This window comes from Scyliorhinus torazame, chromosome 28, assembly GCF_047496885.1.
Source record: "Scyliorhinus torazame isolate Kashiwa2021f chromosome 28, sScyTor2.1, whole genome shotgun sequence".
Lineage (NCBI taxonomy): Eukaryota > Metazoa > Chordata > Chondrichthyes > Carcharhiniformes > Scyliorhinidae > Scyliorhinus > Scyliorhinus torazame.
Genome location: NC_092734.1, coordinates 29,115,425 through 29,136,457, shown reverse-complemented (window position 1 = coordinate 29,136,457; position 21,033 = coordinate 29,115,425). Strand labels below are relative to the sequence as shown.

The 21,033-nt window shown below is 41.0% G+C and overlaps 1 protein-coding gene across 13 annotated transcripts in view; it reads left to right on the top strand.

Moving 5' to 3' along the window:
- Nucleotides 1-388: 388 nt before the first annotated feature.
- The window catches only part of LOC140403631 (AP2-associated protein kinase 1-like), a 56,409-nt gene continuing 35,764 nt past the window's right edge, over nt 389-21,033 (top strand). For 12 of the 13 annotated variants that reach the window (XM_072491771.1, XM_072491772.1, XM_072491769.1 and 9 more), the window contains exons 1-8: nt 392-506; nt 8,490-8,598; nt 13,230-13,372; nt 14,657-14,778; nt 16,905-16,986; nt 17,165-17,297; nt 17,397-17,500; nt 18,207-18,286. In XM_072491771.1, coding sequence (XP_072347872.1) covers nt 450-506; nt 8,490-8,598; nt 13,230-13,372; nt 14,657-14,778; nt 16,905-16,986; nt 17,165-17,297; nt 17,397-17,500; nt 18,207-18,286 — 830 coding nt within the window. In that variant the 5' untranslated portion in view covers nt 392-449. Of the gene's footprint in view, nt 507-892; nt 1,067-8,489; nt 8,599-13,229; nt 13,373-14,656; nt 14,779-16,904; nt 16,987-17,164; nt 17,298-17,396; nt 17,501-18,206; nt 18,287-21,033 lie in introns of all 13 variants that reach the window. The other variant, XM_072491770.1, reaches the window with a different exon arrangement.

The following is a 21,033-nucleotide window of genomic DNA, read 5'->3' as shown; positions in this document are numbered from 1 at the left end:
CTCTCTATTTACATGCATGTGCATCCAGTGAGGTGCAGGTTTCCTTCTACTCGAGTTCCATGATAAATACTTGCGGAATGTCCTTTCCTGAAATGTTCATGATGGAGTTATAAGTGAGATTTATTGTGCCGGATCAATTATTAATTTTGTTGCTTGGGTCTTGATACATAATTGCCATGGTTAATATAGATCGTTAATTAGGTATAGTTCTAGCACGCAAGTTAAAAGATGCAATATGAATATTTAAAAAGGGTCTTTCGTATTTATTAATGACATGACAACATGGTGGGAATATAGTAAAATTCAAAACTACAATGTGTCTGCAAAATAAAAACACAATTTAATTATCTGTACTGTTTCTAACCATGTTCTTTTTCATTTGTTTAGGTGGATTTGCAATAGTATTTTTAGCCAAGACACTCAGTGGTGTAAGATGTGCTCTGAAACGAATGTATGTAAACAGTGAACACGACCTCCAAGTCTGCAAGCAAGAAATAGCCATTATGGTAAGAAAAATTACGGTCACCATATAGCTAATTTCTGATTAAAGCAGCAACCTGCTTCTGTTTGTTTTCTTTTGCTGGAGGTCAGCTCCAGTTGAAACATTGAAACTTTTTATTGGAAGTTTTCCTAATTTCAACATTGAAGAAGTTCACTGGGTGCCTTTGGTAGCTGGAAAATTAATAGAGAGTGAACAGATTTACATGATCTTGGTTAGTCTACTGCAAAAATTAATTTTAAAAGCAAAGCCTGCACATGATGGCTCGAGGTGCAGAAAAGGGAATGTTTAATTGTGTCAGATGGGTAGGGAGAGACCAAAAGCAGAATAAAGAAGAATGTGATTTACTAAATACCTTTCAATATAATAACATCTACTCTTTCATCTGTGCAGTAAAATAAATATTTCCCAACCCACTATTCACCATGAGCTGTTCCTCCGCTGTTCTTGTTGACTGCCTGGAACAAGGAACATCATTGTTTACGGAAACGAGTCAGAAACTGAACTAAGAGGAACTAAAGCCAGAGACAGAAATAGCAAATTAAGAAAATTAAAAACATGTGCTAGGTGAGATTGCAGAAATACACTTTTTTTTTTCATTAAAATCACAATTTAATTAAGGTCTGGAAGAGCCATTTGGCATAACTGCAAAGTAAAATTTGTTGATATTCTTGCTGAAAATGAGAAATGGTTATAGTTGCTATTGGTTGCCTGACCTAGAAGCTGCAACACCTCTTTTGAGTAGAGAAAATGTTCCTTCCTTCAGTCCCATTGTAGATTAAACATTTTGCAATACTTCAGTTGATTGAAAGTTTGTTTGTCTCTCTGAAAATTTATTGAAAGAGACTTCAACTAGGGTTATTAAGTTTTCTAAAAGTCAGATTTCACTGGGCGGGGATATTTTAATACGGCAAGTTGTGTAGGCAACGGATAGAAACAGGCCAAACATGGAAACCTTGGGACAGGCCACATTTGACCATTCAGATCTGAGTAAGATATTTCAGGAATAGTGCCAGGTACTTTGACAGGTTAGAGGGGAAATAAGAAGATACTACCATTGAGGAAAGTTGGTGGAGGAGGCTGTTTGGCTGAGTGTATTGAAGCATCTGGAGAAGCAAGAGAACAAAAGTTCAACTCAACAGCACTTTTGTGGGGCAGGTAGTCAGTGCAGTATGGTGCAGGCATTTGTGCAGGTGGGAAAAATCAGCGCACACAGCTGGATCGGCAAAACCTGATCAAGAGCAACTTGAGAAATGGTGGCACAGTGGTTAGCACTGCTGCCTCTCAAAGACAGGGACCTGGGTTTGATTTTGGCTTTGGGCAACTGTGTGGGGATTGTACGTTCTCCCAGTGTCTGCATGGGTTTCCTCCGGGGGCCCTGATTTCCTCCCGCAGTCCAAAGATGTGCAAGCTAGATGGATTGGCCAAGATCAGTGTGCTGGGATAGGGCGGGGGAGTGGTCCTTGGTAGAGTGCTCTTTTGGAGGGTTAATGCGGACCCCAGGGGCTGAATGACCATTTCTGCACTGTCCGCATTCTAATGAGCTGTCTGAGAGAATATTAGATTTTTTATTAGGCAGGAAAGCGGCTCACCTGAGAACTTCGAAATGATAGCCACACTGCAGAATAGCAATCATCTTGTTGAGCAGGGTGGCCTTAATGAAAGGAAAGGTGTTAACATTGATTAGTTAGGTTGTAGGTAGACTCTATTAATAAGCTTACCGTAGGCAGAATTGCAAATTCCTCCAGCCCTACACCCAGCTTGATCTGTACTACGGCACTTCTGCTCCACTCTTTTCAAACCTTTCAAATGTGTGGTGCTGTGAAATTACTTTTTCTAATTCCTGTCTAATTTGATACTATGCTCTCCACCTTCTGATGCCGCCTCAAATCTTTACGTAGCCCTTCTAATTGTTTTAACTTCTTCTTGGAATTCACGTTTCCTTCTCTTCCTATCAGTCCCACTCCCCTTTGTGAAGCACTTTGGGATGTTTCTGTATGTTAAAAGTGCTGTGGATGTGTTTTTCAGTACTTGTGTATGTCTGATTTTTTTTTGTTGTAACACTGCATGGTTGCATTTCATTGTTTTGTCAAGTAATTTTATTTAATGTACTATGACAAAATCAAGATGAATGGGCACTCGTGCGTTGAAGAATGCATTTGCGGATAAGCTAATAAATGGGAAAGTATAAAACTTGGACTGAATCATCTCCAATCTCTTTTTTTTTTTTTAAATTATCTGTATTGGAGCATTTCACCTTTAGCATGATTACCAAATCTAACAGTGTGAAAATGAAGGAGAGTTGAAACTTGCATATCCATACACAGCACTACAGGATAAGGGCCGGTGCAGACTCGATGGGCTGAATGGCCTCCTTCTGCACTGTAAATTCTATGATTCTATAACTCAGTCACCTTTTTCTTATAACCTTGTTGAGCATTGCCATTGTGTCGACAGTTGCTGTCTTCTATATTCATCACAACTGTAACAACTATGACCTGAACTTTCGGTTTTTTTGATAAACCACTAATGCATTAGGTTAGTTTGCTATAAACTGTCAAAGTGAGCCAGATGTCTTGTATATGTTGAGCTGTGAAGCATGTGTTGAGCTTTTGTGGGAAATTGGCACGGGTGTACATGAGGTCTTGCTTCGAAATGAGGATGTGGTTGTTTTGAAGCAATATGCACTATGCGCTTAGAGAAAGTCAACTGAATACCTATAGTAAATAAAAAAGGGTGGTTGAAGAAAATCAGACTTAAACTTGAAAAAGTAAAGACTCGAGTGACGCATGGGTTCTAAGGTAAGAGATGGGTCATAGGAAGGGAGACCGGAAGGAAAAAATGGGAGATGGAGATTTCTGCTGTTATTTTGTGAGAAAATGGCATAGGTGAAAATATGCTGATCCGACGGGGATGAACTAGAGCAGGATAGTATTGGATTAAAAGAAGAAGCCTACAAAGTTGCCAAAGAGCATAGTAAACTTGAGATGAGCAGAAAATGGGGGAAATCCTCAGTAAGCCGGACACTGTAGAGGGAAACAGAGTTTGTGTTTCAGGCCTGTGATCTTTATTCGTAAACCACAGATTTGGAAGAGTTTTAGAATTTGGCAAAGGATGACCTAGCAATTCATAGAGGGCCTCCTCCCACTGCAGTGGTGGATTGCTCAATAAGTCCTGCCTATTAGCTTGGATTAAGGATTGGTTTATGGACAGAACATAAATGGATCATTTTTGAAATAGCGAGCTGTAACTAATGGAGTGATGCAAAGATTTCGCACCTCAACTATTTGCAATCTATTTTGATGACTAGGATGAGAGAACAATGTAATTTATCCAAGACTGCTGACTGAAAGGTTAGGTGGGAATGTGAACTAAAATGAGGATCTAAAGACTGCAAAAGGGTTAAGTGATTTGTCAGGAAGTTAGCAAATGGAAATAATGTGGGTAATCTTTTTACATTAATTGCAAAGTTACAGCAATGGTAGGTACAGCGAGCAATCAATTAGGCAACTGGAACATGGGTTTGGAGTAAGAATAATGAACTCTTGCTACAATTATGTAGGACCCTGGGGCAATTACACCTGAAGTACTGTGAATAATATAGGCCTTCACCCAATGAAGAAGAGTCCGTAGGGGGCATGATCAACGTTCTCTAGATTGATTCCTGGGATGAGAAGAGGGCTGTCCTTTAAGGAGACATTGAGTAGACTGGGCCTTTGATTCTCTGGAGTTTCATGCTCTTATTGCATGCTCATATCTTAATTAATGTTTCATCTGTGGGTGTTTCAGCTCTTCAGTGTAGGGAAAATGCTTTAGCCAACTGGAATATCTGGGAATACCCATCTTTGCAAGCCTGCAGTTGACACCAATATGACATGGCTGTGCACAAATTGCACAGCTTTGGACACAATCCAAGAGCTTGCACCATTGCCAAAACTGTTCAACTTAATTGGCCAAGTGGAGTAAAGACCGAGACTAGCAAGCATCATGAGAAGAGTTCTTCATAGTCGATGATAAGCCTCTTCTCACATCTCCATTATACTTTGCTTGTGGTGTGCAGAGTTTTTGGTTGTTATAATCTCCAAGCAATGTTTTGGCTGTTTGGAGTATATTTCACTCTCATCTCTCCCTGATGTGTATGAGATGTTATTTTTGGGTGATTGAGTCCAGTAGAATAAGACTCCATAGTTGTAGAAGTTCAAATATTTGACGTGCAGATTGTTAAAATAGCCTTCACATGGGGTGTTGAATTCACCTTTTGGCACAAATATTTTAATTCTTCTAGTTTAACAGGGCAGTTCTAAATTGGAGATGTTTCTAGGGATGACTTTCTTGCTATAATGCAAATAGAATATGCAGGAAATACTTGCTCTCCACAGATGATGCCAGATCTGCTAAGTTAATGTTCCAGATCTGTGACTATTCATGTTTTTTTTTGTTCATCCTATGGTCTGTGTGGTGGTATTGTTATGCACAGGAGAGAAACTGACATTTCATGATCAGATTCAGTTCTGAAAAGCTTTCGGTTGGTTAAAACAATATGGAAATCTTTGAAATAGCAAATGCTGCTGCACAATGGGCTTTGTGTTTTGACTGCTTAGCAGGTGTTGATCAGATACTTTTAAAATGCGGCATTCACAATCAGATTATAGGACAATTTTTTTTTTTTTTTTTTTTTAAATCAACCATTCCACTCCTGAACTTAATTCGATCATGGACAATCCCTATCTCAACTCCATTTATCCCCCGCTTATACTCCATGTAGTATGATGTCCTTACCAAAGATCCATCAATCAGTTCAATATTTCATTTAACTGAGCATAATAACCTTTTGGGGGAATAGAGACTCTGATTCCTACTACCCTTTTTGTGAAAAAGTAGAACCTGACTTCATAGAATCCTAGAATTTACAGTGCAGAAGGAGACCATTCAACTCATCGAGTCTGCACCAGTTTGTGGAACAAGCACCCTAATTAAGCCCTTACCTCCACCCTATCGCCATAGCCCAACCTAATATTTTTGGACATCTAAGGGCAATTTAGCATGGCCAATCCACCAAACCTGCACATCTTTGGACTGTGGGAGGAAACCGGAGCACCTGGAGGAAACCCACGGAGAACGTGCAGACCCGCACAGACAGTGACCCAAGCCGGGAATGGAACCTGGGGCCCTGGAGCTGTGATGCAACTGTGTTAACCACTGTGCTACCATGCCGCCCTCTGAATGGCTTAGCTTTGGTTTTAAGATTATTGCCCCTTGTTTTAGATTTTCCCCCACCGGAGGAAATTATTTTTTCTGCATCCATCTTATTGAATCCCTGTATCATCTTAAACATCTCAATTTAAACTCCCCCCTAACCATCTAAATTTTAGGTATATAATTCCAGGTTATGCATCAGATGGATAGCAGTAAATTGAAGGGGTGTAGGTTGGGTTGATCTTAGATTAGGATAAATGGTCGGCACAACATCGTGGGCTGAAGGGCCTGTACTGTGCTGTACTGGTCTATGTCTATGTTGGTTGTTAGATCCATTGGTTCAATATGGTGAATTTGCTTGGGCAAGAAAAAGACAAAGAAAACATTCTACAGCAATTTCTATAATTCTGGATTATCAGGGCCGAATAATGACATCCAAACTAGACATTTGGGTTCCAAAGATTTAAGAACCCCAACATTAATGTGGTAACTTCACCACAAAAAGGTAGTCAAATACTTTATAAGTTAATCTTTAATATATAAAAAAAACAAAGTCTAAGTTACCGTATGGACTCAAAACGGGAGTAGCTGGTTAAGCATCGAAATAACTACTGAATAGAATTAGAACTGCTGTCTCATGGCATTAGAACTGCTGTCTCATGGCACTGAGGACTGGGGTTTGATCCAGGCCCTGGGTCATTGTCCGTGTCGACATTCTCCCCATGTCTGCGTGGATCTCACCCCCACATACCAAAATGATGTGCAAGGTAGCTGGATTGGCCACGCTAAATTGTCCCTTAATTGAAAAAAGAATTGCGTACTCTAAATTTATTTTTAAATAATAGAATTAGAACTAACTGCAGTTAAATTCGAATATACAAAGGTGACAACTAATGATGTCACAGCACTTGCTGATAGCCTCAGCAATGGATTTAAATAAGAAGATGCATAATCATACACTAAACATTACACTAAACATTACCCAATGGTATTGCTGAATCCCCAACTATCAACATCGTGGGGGCGACTGTTGACCAGAAATTAAACTGGACTTGCCATATAAATACTGTGGCTACAGGAGCAGGTGAGAAGCTCGGATCTTGTGGCGAGTAACTCACCTGACTCGCAAAGCCGATCCACCATCTACAAGGCACATGTGATGGAATACCTCTCCACCTGCCTGGATGAGTGCAGCTCCAACAATACTCAAGAAGCTCGATACCATCAAGGACAAAGCTGCCTACATAATTGGCACACCATCCACAAACCTTCATGTCCTCCACCACCGCACAGTGGCAGCAGTATGTATGTTCTTTCTATAGGATGCACTAGAGCAACTCTTCCCAAGGCTCGTTAGACAGCACCTTCCAAACCTGCGACCACTACCATGGACAGCAGACACATGGGAGCACCAGCACTGCAAATTCCCCTCCCCTCCCAGCCACTCACCACCCTGACTTGGGAATATATTGCCGTTCCTTCACTGTTGCTGGGTCAAAACCTTGGAACCCCTCTCTAACAGCACTCTGGGTGTACCTATACCCCATGGGCTACAATGCTTAAAGAAGGCAGCTCACCACTACCTTTTCAAGAAATTAGGGATGGGCAATAAATGCTGGCCTGGCCAACGTCACCCACGTTCCAAGAATGAATTAAAAAAAAAAAAATCTTGGAATTTATTTTGCTGTAAGGCAATTGGCTGAGTTTTTTTGCGCTGCAGGGTGAATTTTGATTTACTATGTTTGAGGACTTTGCTTTGTACAAATGATTGCCAACAAAAAATCGGTAGGATTGGAAACCAACTATTCATTTAAGGAGAAAATTGGCATGTTGAGTGTACTCGTGCTGCTGTTAAACCGCTGTTAAGACCTATTTTATGTTCAAGTTGTGTTAGCCTTGTTTTGCAGACTGGAAATTTTGAGCTGGAAACTTACATGCTCTTTACAATCTGTAAGCATCCCTCATCAAACAGCAAGTAAATTCTATAATCTGAGGGTATGTTTCCTTACAGATGTTACACTTTTGATAAGGTTCAAGTCAGCAAACTGTTTAGCAGCAGGATACATTTGTATTGCACGACATACCACCCTGTCATTAGTCTAATATCCGACTTGATGAGTAGGGCTATTCAATGTGTATTGATAAAGGGGTATGCGGTTGGATGTCACAAAACTCTAACAGCAATAATAATTGAAGCTTTGGTAAAGGGTGCAAACTCTGGCAAAGCTCACATTAACCTTTAGATGTATTCTGCACATTAGATGGCTGGGAGCTTTATACTTGATACAAGAGGTTTAGATGTCAATTTATTGTTCCTTGCAACTTCACTTTACACATTATGCTGAAAGTTAAGTTAAAGATTGATATGTTACCATAATTTGGTTGCACAATTATTTTCTATTAAAAACCAGGGGAAAACCTGAATAACCGTCTCTGGGTTTTCGTGTGAATTTTGAAATGGTTTGGTATTGAATTCTCAATCGGGCAGGGAAAAATCAGACATGTCACATTCCGGAAGGATTTTAAACTGTTATAAAAATGTTGCCAACTAAAATAAGCCACTGAAAATATGGAATGATCAGTGCAGATCCCCAATTTGGATGTAACTAAATGACGGAACCCATTAAAAAAGGGTTATTTGACCATATATGCTACTTTTCAATGTTAACAGAATCTGTGTTTTGGAACTTATGTTTTATTTCATGTTTTGAATTAAATGAATGAAAAGTTTTCAATGTGTCAATATTTACTTTCACAGAAGTTGCTAAAGTATCTCGCTTTTCTTTGTAAACAGAAGGACCTGTCTGGGCATAAAAATATTGTCAACTACCTGGACTCCAGTGTTACCTCAATAAATGCCAGTGATGTATGGGAGGTCCTTATTCTAATGGAATACTGCAGAGGTTTGTTATGATTATTTATCTACATAATTGCTCTAATTTTTTTATTCCTTCAAGGGATGTGGGCGTCACTGGCTAGGCCAGCATTTATTATCCATCCTTAATTGCCCGTGAGAAGGTGAGCTGTTTTCTTGAACCGCTGCCCAGATGCATCCATCTACTAAATATACAAACAACACACTAGTGGCATTTCCAGTCGATCATGTTGTGCATTGCATAACATGCTGAAAATTTCATAGTTGAAAATGCAATAAGCCTAAGACCTATTAATATGAAAGTTTCAAATCTCATTTCTTTTTTAATTCCGAAGCCACTTTTCCATAGTTGAAATTATTAATGTGGATACTGAGTATTTATAGCATGAAGATATAAAAATTACATTTCACAGTAACTTGCCCATAATCATGTCTTTTGTGCCTTTGTATACCTTCAATAAATGATGTTACTTGGAGGCTCCACCCTGTCAAAAAGCTTGGTATTAATTTTTGTTCTGAGCTTTGGTTGAAGATGAGACCATCTATACATTGAGCATATTTAAGGCAAGCAAATTTAAGGCCGAGATAAACAAATGTTTGATCACTCAAGAAATCCTTAGTGAGTGGGGAAAGTGGAGTTGAAGCAAAAAAAAAAATAAATCAACCATGATGGTATTGAACGATGGAGGGATCCTAAGGTCTTGTCTTGTTTTTTCCTTATGTGCACATGTAATTACAATTCTGAGAATGCTCCAGTCTTGGTGTGTTCAGAATCTGTTTGCATCAGAGTATGATTCCACATTAACTAGAAGCATATCTCCCTCTGCCGACTACTTCAAAATATTAGTACTTCTAACTCTTGCCCATTATTTGGTTTAATTTCATAAGAGGACCCTTGATAGTTCCCTTAACTTCAGGGAAAGCAGAAAACCTCTTAAGATTGCACGACATTGAAGTCCACCATCAAATCGTGAAGTTCTTAATGCATAATTTTTCAAAAAGAATGGAATAGGAAACAATGTGTTGAATGCTCCTGCTGCTGTTTCCGATCGTATGCAACGTAATATTCAGACCAACCACAAATGCAAGTGCCTCAGTTCTGACTAAACGATGCCTCGGTTCTAATGAAATAAGTGAAACCTTGATTGTGCATGAAAAATTATAAATAACAAATATTATGGTCAATCTAAAATATCCAGTTGAACCCATCATGGAATTTATAGGCTAAATTTGTAGTTATCTGGAAGATAGAAAAATGCCTTGAATAATTATGCAAATATCACCAAGTCATTGGGTACTTAACCAGGTACATCTTGTTCATTATACAAAAGGCCATCTTTCACTCTGCCTATAATTTATTTTTAAATTGAGAGGAGTTTGTCCAAGCCTTTTTTAAAAAAATGATCTGATTTGTTTTGTGGGAAACGTGAGACTGCTGGTCTCCATTCATTGGCCAATGGTCAGTGTTAAGGCTGTAATCATCATCCAGTGATCCCATATTTTGCAATCTGTCATGTTTACGTTTAACCTGCCCTGCACTCTCTGTCCTCTGGCCTTGCTCAAGGTTAAGTATGCTATTTTGTAAGGAAAGAAGTGTTAAGTACTTGTTATATTATTCTGCTGTTCAGGTGGAAATCTCTGGGTTGACTATCAAGTTTTGAGTAAACTGAATCTTCCGTCGTTCAAAGATTGCATTATTTGTTCTTGCAAAAGAATTTGAACACTTTTTTAGATTTGGAGCTAGAGCTGATGCCACATTTTCAGATTATTTTGTTTCTGTAGCAAAATTGTTGGCTTCACCCCCTGGAATAAGCCATGGCCTGCTATCCTGGATGTAATACATTGCCATTTACTTATTAATGCCATTTAACATTTGTGCTGCTTGATATAATGTAATCTCTGTTCATTCTATTCTTGGGCAGCAATGATCGCTGTACCAGAAGGGATCGGTGTTGTGACTGCATGTTTCATATGCCTCCTAGTTGTCTGACTAAATCTGAAGACCGTGCTATAGGTGCTATGGGCAGCACGGGTAGCATTGTGAATAGCACAATTGCTTCACAGCTTCAGGGTCCCAGGTTCCGGCTTGGGTCGCTGTCTGTGCGGAGTCTGCACGTTCTCCCCGTGTGTGCGTGGGTTTCCTCCGTGTGCTCCGGTTTCCTCCCACAGTCCAAAGATGTGCAAGTTAGGTGGGTTGGCCATGATAAATTGCCCGTAGTGTCCAAAATTGCCCTTCGTGTTGGGTGGGGTTACTGGGTTATGGGGATAGGGTGGAGGTGTTGACCTTGGGTAGGGTGCTCTTTCCAAGAGCCGGCGCAGACTCGATGGGCCAAATGGCCTCTTTCTGCACTGTAAATTCTATGATAATCTATGATAGGATGATGATTATCATCAGGGTGCTGTGTAGTTTTATGTTGACCGTGTCCATTTTGTATCAAATGATCTAGTGATGGTTTGCTGCTGCTCCACTAATTTGGCATTAAGTATCAAAGTATCTAATCCAGTCCTAGATCACATGCCATTGCACCTTTTTTGATATTCCTTCACTGTTCATGTTTAATTCCAGTATGTAATATCTTGCAGTTGTCTGTATTCATTTTCTTTTCCATTTTGTTTTAAATTTAGAGTGCCCAATTCATTTTTTCCAATTAAGGGGCAGTTTAGCGTGGCCAATCCACCTACCCTGCACATCTTTGGGTTGTGGGGAATGGCAGAACCTGTCATAATATGCACCCATGCACATCATGAGGTAAAAGCAGGCAGTGACAGACACCCAGGTGAGCCAATCAACATACAGGACAGAACACAACCAATCACCAGACAGAACACCAGAGGGGGGGCTTCCAACTACAAAACACATGAGGCATCAGTACCCTGCACATCTTTGGGTTGTGGGGGTGAAACCCCACAAACATAGGGAGAATGTGCAAACTCCACATGGACATTGACCCAGAGCTGGGATCGAACCTGGGACCTCGGTGCCGTGAGGCAGCAGTGCAAACCACTGTGCCACTGTCCTGCCCCTTCTGTATTAAATTTAATCTGCCACTCATTTCCCTGGGACAGATTTCATCCAACCTTATTTCATACCGGTCTCTCTGCCAGATTTGTGTGACTACTGTCTCCCAAATTTAATATCACCTCTAAATTTGTCTTTCCTTCAGGTTTCTGAATCTAAGTCACTGGAAACCATCAATTCCCCAGGCCTGATTTGTTGAGCACTCTGATCAATTCCCTTTTCAACCAATTAACAAAGTATCATTATATTTTCTGCAGCTAATTCTGAGCCCACATCCTTTTGGATCATGAGTTTTAACCACTTTTAGCATTGGTAGCAGCATTTTGATGAGTACATCTATTGAAGGGTTTTGGGAAACTTAAGCCGCATCAAGTGATTTTCCACCATTGGGATGTCATTGTCCCAAAGAAGTAGCTGAAGTGGTTTATCATGCAAGATGTTCCCTTTCCCTGGCTATATTGACTATTTTATAGCCTTGTTAAGCAGATTTCCTCCTGATCAGTTCCACCAGTAGTCTAACAGATACTGAAAAAAGACCAACGGGCCATTTACTTGGCTATAATTTATCTCTCTTGAATCATTATTTGCCTTTAATTTAGTAATATATTTCAAATTGAGTGGCTCCTTCATGACTGTTGTCAGCACATCTCGCCTGCCTTATGCCCTGGCATAGAAAACGTTTGTTCCCAGGATTTTGTTCACGTGTAGACTTGTCTACATTGGTTGTTGAAACTGGCGAATATGTATGTCAATGTAGGATAATAGTAACAGTAATCGCTAATGAATACTTAAGTGTATTAACTCTGCTGTCAGAGGTCTTAAAAGTGAGGGTGCTTCCGAGTCCAGAGATGGCGATCTTTGGTGTGTTGGAAGACCCGGGAGCCCATGGGATGAAGGAGACCGACATCCAGGCCTTTGTCTCCCTGGTGGCCCGGAGACTGATCCTACTAGGATGGAGGGACACGGAACCCCCTGAAGTCGGGGGTATGGGTTAACGACAGCGGGATTTCTCAGAGAGAAAAGTAAATTCGCCTTGAGGGGTTCGTTGCAGGGGTTTGCTCGGATGTGGCGGCCGTTCATCGACTTCTTCGAGAATAATTAAGCTGTTAGCGGGGGGGGAGGGGGAGACATGGGCGAGATTAGTAAGGAGTGGAGACCCAACGGAGGGGAGGTTGTGTAAGCCATTTTGGCTGGGGTCTGTGCCCGGGGGTGGGGTTGTTGGTTATATTGTTGCATTCTTTGAATTTTGATGTGTGAAATTGTTAAAATTATAAATGCCTCAATAAAATATTTTCTGGGGGGAAAAAAGTATGTTAACTTTGCTCATTCTCCTTTTCATCCCTATTGGTACTGTGCCTTTCATATTTTCACCTTCTCCCTGACCTACTTTCGGTTATGGTGCTGGAAAAATTCTTGCTATTCTGTTAAGCATGAACTGTAGTTGCCAGTTTCCTTTGTCTTCCTGCTCACCCTTAAAAATCTTGAATAAATCCAAGAGATATTAATAGAAATTGAAATGTTAAGACTTTGCACTGTAGAGACCAGTATTTTGAGTGGTCATTTAGTGAACTAGTAGTGTTGAATTTGAATTGATAAATCGAAAGTGCACTTTAATGCATCAGATTTTTCTGTGTTCTCAGGTGGTCAGGTGGTCAACTTGATGAACCAACGATTGCATTCTGGATTTAATGAAACTGAGGTGCTGCAAATATTCTGTGATACTTGTGAAGCAGTGGCTAGGCTACATCAGTGCAAACCTCCAATTATTCACAGAGACCTTAAGGTAAGAATTATTTGAGAAATATCAAACTAAAGATGATTGATGCAGATAGGGCAGTGGATGTTGTCTATATGGACTTCAGTAAGGCCTTTGACATGGTCCCTCATGGCAGACTGGTACAAAAGGTGAAGTCACATGGGATCAGAGGCAAGATGGATACAGAACTGTCTAGGTCATAGAAGGTAGAGAGTAGCAATGGAAGGGTGCTTTTCTGATTGGAGGGCTGTGACTAGTGGTGTTCCGCAGGGATCAGTGCTGGGACCTTTGCTCTTTGTAGTATATATAAATGATTTGGAGGAAAATGTAACTGGTCTGATTAGTAAGTTTGCAGATGACACAAAGGTTGGTGGAATTGCGGATAGCGATGAGGACTGTCAGAGGATACAACAAGATTTAGATCGTTTGGAGACATGGGCAGCGAGATGGCAGATGGAGTTTAATCCGGACAAATGTGAGGTATTGCATTTTGGAAGGTCTAATTCGGGTAAGGAATATACAGTGAATGGTAGAACCCTCAAGAGTATTGAAAGTCAAAGAGATCTAGGAGTACAGGTCCACAGGTCACTGAAAGGGGCAACACAGGTGGAGAAGGTAGTCAAGAAGGCATACGGCATGCTTGCCTTCATTGGCCGGGGCATTGATTATAAAAATTGGCAAGTCATGTTGCAGTTGTATAGAACCTTAGTTAGGCCACACTTGGAGTATAGTGTTCAATTCTATTTGCCATACTACCAGAAGGATGTGGAGGCTTTAGAGAGGGTGCAGAAGAGATTTACCAGGATGTTGCCTGGTATGGAGGGCATTAGCTACGAGGAGAGGTTGAATAAACTTGGTTTGTTCTCACTGGAATGAAGGAGGTTCGAGGGGCGACCTGATAGAGGGATACAAAATTATGAGGGGCATAGACCGAGTGGATAGTCAGAGACTTTTTCCTAGGGTAGAGGGGTCAATTACTAGGGGGCATAGGTTTAAGGTGCGAGGGGCAAGGTTTAGAGGAGATGTACGAGGCAAGTATTTTACGCATAGGATAGTGGGTGCCTGGAACTCGCTGCCGAAGGAGGTGGTGGAAGCAGGGACGATAGTAACGTTTAAGGGGCATCTTGACAAATACATGAATAGGATTGGAATAGAGGGATACGGACCTCGGAAGTGTAGAAGATTGTAGTTTAGAAGGGCAGGCTTGGAGGGCCGAAGGACCTGTTCCTGTGCTGTACTTTTCTTTGTTCTTTGTAAAATTTCCTGCAAGTACAACATTTTTTATTCATTACTCTTTCTGTTCTGTACTAGGTGGAAAATCTTCTTCTTCATGATAATGGTAGTTATGTCCTCTGTGATTTTGGAAGTGCAACAAACAGATTTATATATCCTCAGACTGAAGGTGTTGGTGCAGTTGAGGAAGAAATAAAAAGGTACGTCTTTCATATTTTAAAAATCCTGTATCTGTTAAGTTCAAGTCAAAAAGGCACTATCTGCAAAATAGAAACCTTTTTTTTACAGCACCCTGTGCATACCTGATAATGGTTAACTGGTCAAAGTTTGACTACTTTTAATGCATGTTAGCTTTGCCATTTTTAAAAATGTCACTTCAGATTCTTGAACTATTTGTTGCAGTTGTTGAACAGTGCATTTCCATAGCTTGTAGCATGATGACACATCTATATTACTTGATGTTTTCAGAAGAAATACAATGTAAATGGCAAACTTGGCTACTCTGCCACTGAAAATAATTTCCTTTGATGGCTTGATTTTGAAATACTAATTTCTGTTGTCAAATCCTTAAAATCATAGAACACTTACAGCTTGGAAGGAAGGGCATTTGGCCCATCTTGTCCACGCCAGTCCGCTGACACCTCGGTGCCGTTTCTAATCCCACTTTCCAGCAACTGGTCCATAGATAGCCCTGTATCCTGCAGCACTTGAGGTACAAATCAGGTACTTTTTAAAAAGGTTTAGGGTCTCTGCCTCCACCATCAACTCGTCAGCGATTTCACACTCCCACTACCCTCTGCTTTAAAAAAAGCTCTTCCTCATGTCCCCTCTACACTTTCTGCCACTTATCTTGAATTTGTGTTTCCTGGTTCTAGAATTTTCCACCAAGGGAAACAATTTTATCCTGTCCACTCTATCTCTTCCCCTCATATTGTACACCTCAAATAAGTCATCCCTCTTTTGTTCCAAGAAAAATTACCCAACTTGTCCAACCTCTCCTCGTAGCTACATTTTTCCAGCCCTGGCAACATTCTTGTAAACCTCCTCTGCACTCTCTCCAGAGCAATTGCGTCCTTCCTGTGAAGTGGTGACCAGAACTGCACACAATACTCCAGTTGTGGCCTCACCAGTGTTTTATACTATGCCAACATTCTATCCTTACTTTTATATTCTACCTCTGCCAATGAAGGAGAGTATCTTGTTTTCTTTACAAGATTATAGCTATCCTCGACACTGTCCACCACTCGGCCAGTCTTTGTGTTGTCAGTAAGTTTCCCAATCGTGCTCCCCTCGTGCACGTCCAAACCATTAATACATAACACAAACAGTAAGGGTCCCAACACCGAGCCCTGTGGAACACCACTTGACACAACTTTCCAATTGCAAGGGCGGCCATCAACCATTACCCGTTGTTTCCTGTTACTAAGCTAACTTTTAACCCGGTTTGCCACATTGTCCTGTATTCAAGCAAATTACTGCAGATGCTGGAATCTGAAACAAAAGAGAAAATGTTGGAAAATCTCAGCAGCTCTTTTCTCTCCCTACAGATGCTGCCAGACCTGCTGAGATTTTCCAGCATTTTCTCTTTCGTTTCAGATTCCACATTAAATGCCACATAGACTCTTTAACTCGATTATACTAATAAACGTTACTCCACTCACAAATTGAACTCCAGTATCACCCTAGCAGAACAGCTGGCCAGGCTCTTCTCCGATGTTACTTCACAGGTCTCGGCATGCCTGACTTGGGTTTGTCCTCTGTAATGGTTGTTCCTAGGGTTTTCGCTCCAGGGTTGTCCCTCCTGAGGCTTCGGTCTTCTGTACCTTTTATACAATTCCTTTAGTCTTTTCGAATGTTTGATGACGTGGTTGAGGTCGTTCTTCCAGAAGTCTGGTAAACAGGACACCTCTGTTTCATGTTCCCTATGCAGTTTCCCACTTTAACAGCCCTCTGCAAACACAAAGGACATGTGACCCTGTTTCTCGGGGTCTGCAGCTGTCTGATTCTAATGTCCCTTCCTCCTTTTTGCTATAAAGTTGCTATCCCTTGCATATGACCTTCCTTGTGGTTCACCATGGTTGGTCTTGTGTCTGGACACCTGTGGTTTCCATCATTGCACACATTTCTGCTTTTTAGCTCGAGTCCGAATATTTCTTTACTTGGCCACATTTCGCATCATGCTATTGGTCTGGCTACAAACTTCAAATAAAAACCCAAATGAACCTGCCACAAAGGCATCAAAATGCCAACAAACAGGGGAAAGCAGTTCTCTTTACCAGGTGATGCTCATTTTACTTAAATAATGAAATTTTGCTCTGATTTTCAGGTATACAACGCTATCATACAGAGCTCCTGAAATGATAAACCTTTACAGTGGAAAGTCTATTACTACTAAAGCTGACATATGGGTATGTAAGGATTTATCTCTTTCTAGGAACATATGCAAGAGGGCTGTGTGGTTCCTATATGCTCTTTGTATCGCGCACTTGATTTCTTGGAATTAGTTTAAGCTGCCTGTGTGTAATAAAGTTTCTGAACAGTTTCCCTCTGGATAAGCTCTTGGTTTTTTTTAAAATATCTCTTTAGGCCCTTGGCTGTTTACTTTACAAACTATGCTTCTTTACGTTACCATTTGGAGAAAGCCAAGTCGCCATTTGTGATGGAAGTTTTACAATTCCAGATAATTCTAGGTATTCCAATGAAATGCATTGCTTAATGAGTAAGTATACAGCTCTTCTGATTCCTTTCCAGGTTTTTCTTTTGCTACTTTGCCTAAATTTTCATGTGCGTAAACTAATAAACTGTTCTCTTTTTGCAGGGTATATGCTGGAGGCAGACCCAGACAAGAGACCTGATATTTATCAAGTTTCATTCTTTACATTTAAGCTGTCAAAGCGGGTGTGTCCAGTTAAGAATATCAGTGTAAGTATATTTCTTGGTTTCATTAATAACCACAAAGAATAGGTTGATTTGATCTTGGTTTCAGACTAGTTCGGCACAACATCGTGGGCCGAAGGGCCTGTACTGTGCTGTACAGTTCTATGTTCTAAATAATTATTTGATGGGAATAAGTTTGTATAGATCAATTTTGACTGGTCAGCGTAGATGGTGTCCAGATTATCTAGATTGAAGGTCATGCGTGCTAATGAATGTGGATAGTGTAAAAGTTGCAAGTCCGTTATCTAGGTCATGAACAAAGTGAGTAACTCGTACTCTGAATCCTGTTGTACTTGTACTGTACATTGTAATTTCAGTAAATATTTGTTCTTTTATTTTGTTTCACTGTGCACATGCTGACCATCATGTTGTAGGATTCCTTTTTGTAGCTCAGTCAATAAGGCCGCAGATGGTTAGTGAAGCACATTCACTAGGTAATCCGGATGTTGGATTTGCATAAAAATTAGAGCAACTATACCGACTTTGAGAGTGAAGTGTTTCAAATGCATGAATCTTTGCAGCTGACTTTGGAGAAAGGGAAAAACTTGGGATCTGGACATTTTGCTTACCCTACATTTCACCAAACTCGATTGTTTTCCTGTTGAGACAGTTTAACTTTTACCTCCGTGTTCTGTATATTATCTTTTTTTTTTTGAGAAGGAACAATTGAAGATGTGTTCTTGTTTTCCAGAATGCCTCAATTCCAGTGAAAATGCCAGTACCAATAAAAACTAGTGAAGTTGCTGCTAAAAAGTCTCAACTAAGAGCAAGGTAGACTGGTCATTTCATCATATAGTTATATTTGACCGGAATTCTCCATTTGGGAGACTGTTCTCCTGCTGGAGATGGATCGCCATTGATTTGCACACTCCACTAGGAGCACAAATCCAGAAGCGCCTCCCTATCCCCTGGAATTTCATAGCAGGATTCACAAGGGAATACTATCGGGCCACCATTTTGAGCAGGCGGTCTAATAGCGAGGTCCAGTGGCTGGGTCCCCCATTCCAGAGATCCCTGCTTGGAAGCTGGAGAGCAGTCCAGACAGACGGTGAAAAACAATCACTGCCGTAAAACTCACCTGGGCAATACACTTGCTGGCTCAGGCAGAGGAAGCTGCACCTGTAAATTCCTAGATGGAGAAAACCACAGCTGGGTTTAAACCCCCTCAGATCTTTGATCATCAATACTTTCAATTATATCAATGTAAAATTCATGTTACTAGGCTGTGATTGACAGCTTTCATGCGCAGCCAGCTTTCTGGATTATTTAGTCTCACGTCCCTTCACGCTTGAGTGGATTTCAATTAGCCAGCAGTGAAACTAACTGCAATGTTTATAAACGTCTAACTATGATTGACAACTGTTCGACCACATCAAAGTGCCTTCTGCAGAGGACAAAAGAGGAAGTGAGAGCACTTAACTGGCTTTGATATGGTCCAAGAGCTGTCAATCATCGATGTTTCAAGCTATATTCCAAACTTTATGGTGAGGTAATGATGGGGAACACGGCGATGGTGGAGGCACTGAAACAATATTTTGCCTCCGTCTTCACGGTAGAGGATAATTTAAAAAAATCCAAGAACTGTCAGTTACTGTAGAGGAGAAGGTGTTGAACAAGCTAATGGGACTAAAGACAGATATGTCTCCGGGACCTGATGGTCTGCACCCTAGGGTATTAAAGGAGGTGGCAGCAGAGATGGTGGATGCATTGGTTATGATATTTCAAAATTCCCTGGATTCTGGAAAGGTCCTCGTGGATTGGAAACACACTGATGTAACTCCCCTATTCAAAAAGGAGTGAGGCAATAAGTAGGAAACTATAGGCCGGTTAGCTTCACCTCTGTGTTGGGGAAGTTGCTGGAATCAATCATAAAGGAGGAGATGACTGAACATTTGGAACGACAAAGCATGGTCAACATGGTTTTATGAAGGGTAGGTCATGCTTGACAAACTTGCTTGAGTTCTTTGAGGACGTAGCCAGCAAGGTGGATAATGGGGAATCTGTGGATGTGGTATATCTAGGCGTTTGACAAGGTGCCGTAAAGATTGATAAAAAAGTTGAGATCGCAGGGGATTGGGGGTAGAATACTAGATTGGCTTGAGAATTGCTGACTGACAGATAGCAGAGGGATTAAATAGGTCCTTCTCTGCCTGGCGAACTGTAACTAGTAGGGTCTAACATAGAGGTTTAACTAGAGGGGAAATATACCGTAAATGGCAAATCTCTCAGGAATATAGAAAGTCAGAGAGATCTGGGGCTACAGATCCACAGATCTTTGAATGTGGTAACACAAGTGGACAAGGTAGTCAAGAAAGCTTACGGAATGCTGCCTTCATTGGACGGGGCATCGATTATAAAGAAAACTGGCATGTCATGCTGCAGTTGTAAAGAACCTTGGTATGGCCGCATTTGGAATATTGCATACAATTCTGGTTGCCACTACCAGAAGAATGTGGAGGCTTTGGCGAGGGTGCAGAGGAGGTTTACCAAGATGTTCTGCAGGGTGTTAGCTATGCGGAGAGGCTGAATAGACTCGGACTGTTTTCATTAGAAAGATGGAGGCTGAGGGGTGACATGATAGAGGTATACAAGATTGAGGGGAATGGATAGAGTGGATGGGCAGGCACCCTTTTCCAGAGTGGAGGGGTCGGTCACCAGGGGGCATAGGTTTAAGGTCCGTGGGGCAACGTTTAGAGGAGATGTGTGATGCAGGTTTTTTACATGGTGGTGAGTGCCTGGAACGCGTTGCCAGGGGAGGTTGTAGAAGTGGATACATTAACAACGTTCAAAAGGAATCTTGACAAATACAAGGATAGGATGGGTATAGAGGGATACGGCACAAGGAAGCGCTGAGGGTTTTGACCAAGGTTAGAATCATGACTGGTACAGGCTTGGAGGACCGAAGGGCCTGTTCCTGTGCTGCATTGTTCTTTGTTCTTGGGTGCCGCAGGGTTCAGTCCTCAGACTTCAACTGTTTATAATCCAGTGATAATCTTTATTAGTGTCACAAGTAGACTTTCATTAACACTGCAATGAAGTTACTGTGAAAATCCCATAGTCGCCACACTCCGGCGTCTATTCGGGCACACTTAGGGTACACATTTTACAGATGGGTATCGATCGGCTAGGAGATGGAGCCTAAATTTGGCAGATGGAGTTTAATGTGGATAAGTGTGAGGTTATCTTTTGGCCGAAAACTTAGTCCGGCAAAGTATTGTCTAAATGGAAAGCAGATTCAAAATGGGTCTGGGCAGAGGGATCTGGGAGTCTTTGTTCATGAATCGCAGAAAGCCTGTATGCAGGTACAAAATGTAATAAGAAAGGCAAATGGAATATTAGCGTTTATTGCAAAACGACTGGAGTATAAAAGTAGAGAAGTATTGTTGCAATTGTATAGGGTGTTGGTGAGACCATATCTGGAGTATTGTGTCCGGTTTTGCTCTCCTTTATTTGAGGAAGGATGTGGTGGCAATGGAAGCTGTTCAGAGGAGGTTCACCAGATTGATTCCGGGGATGAA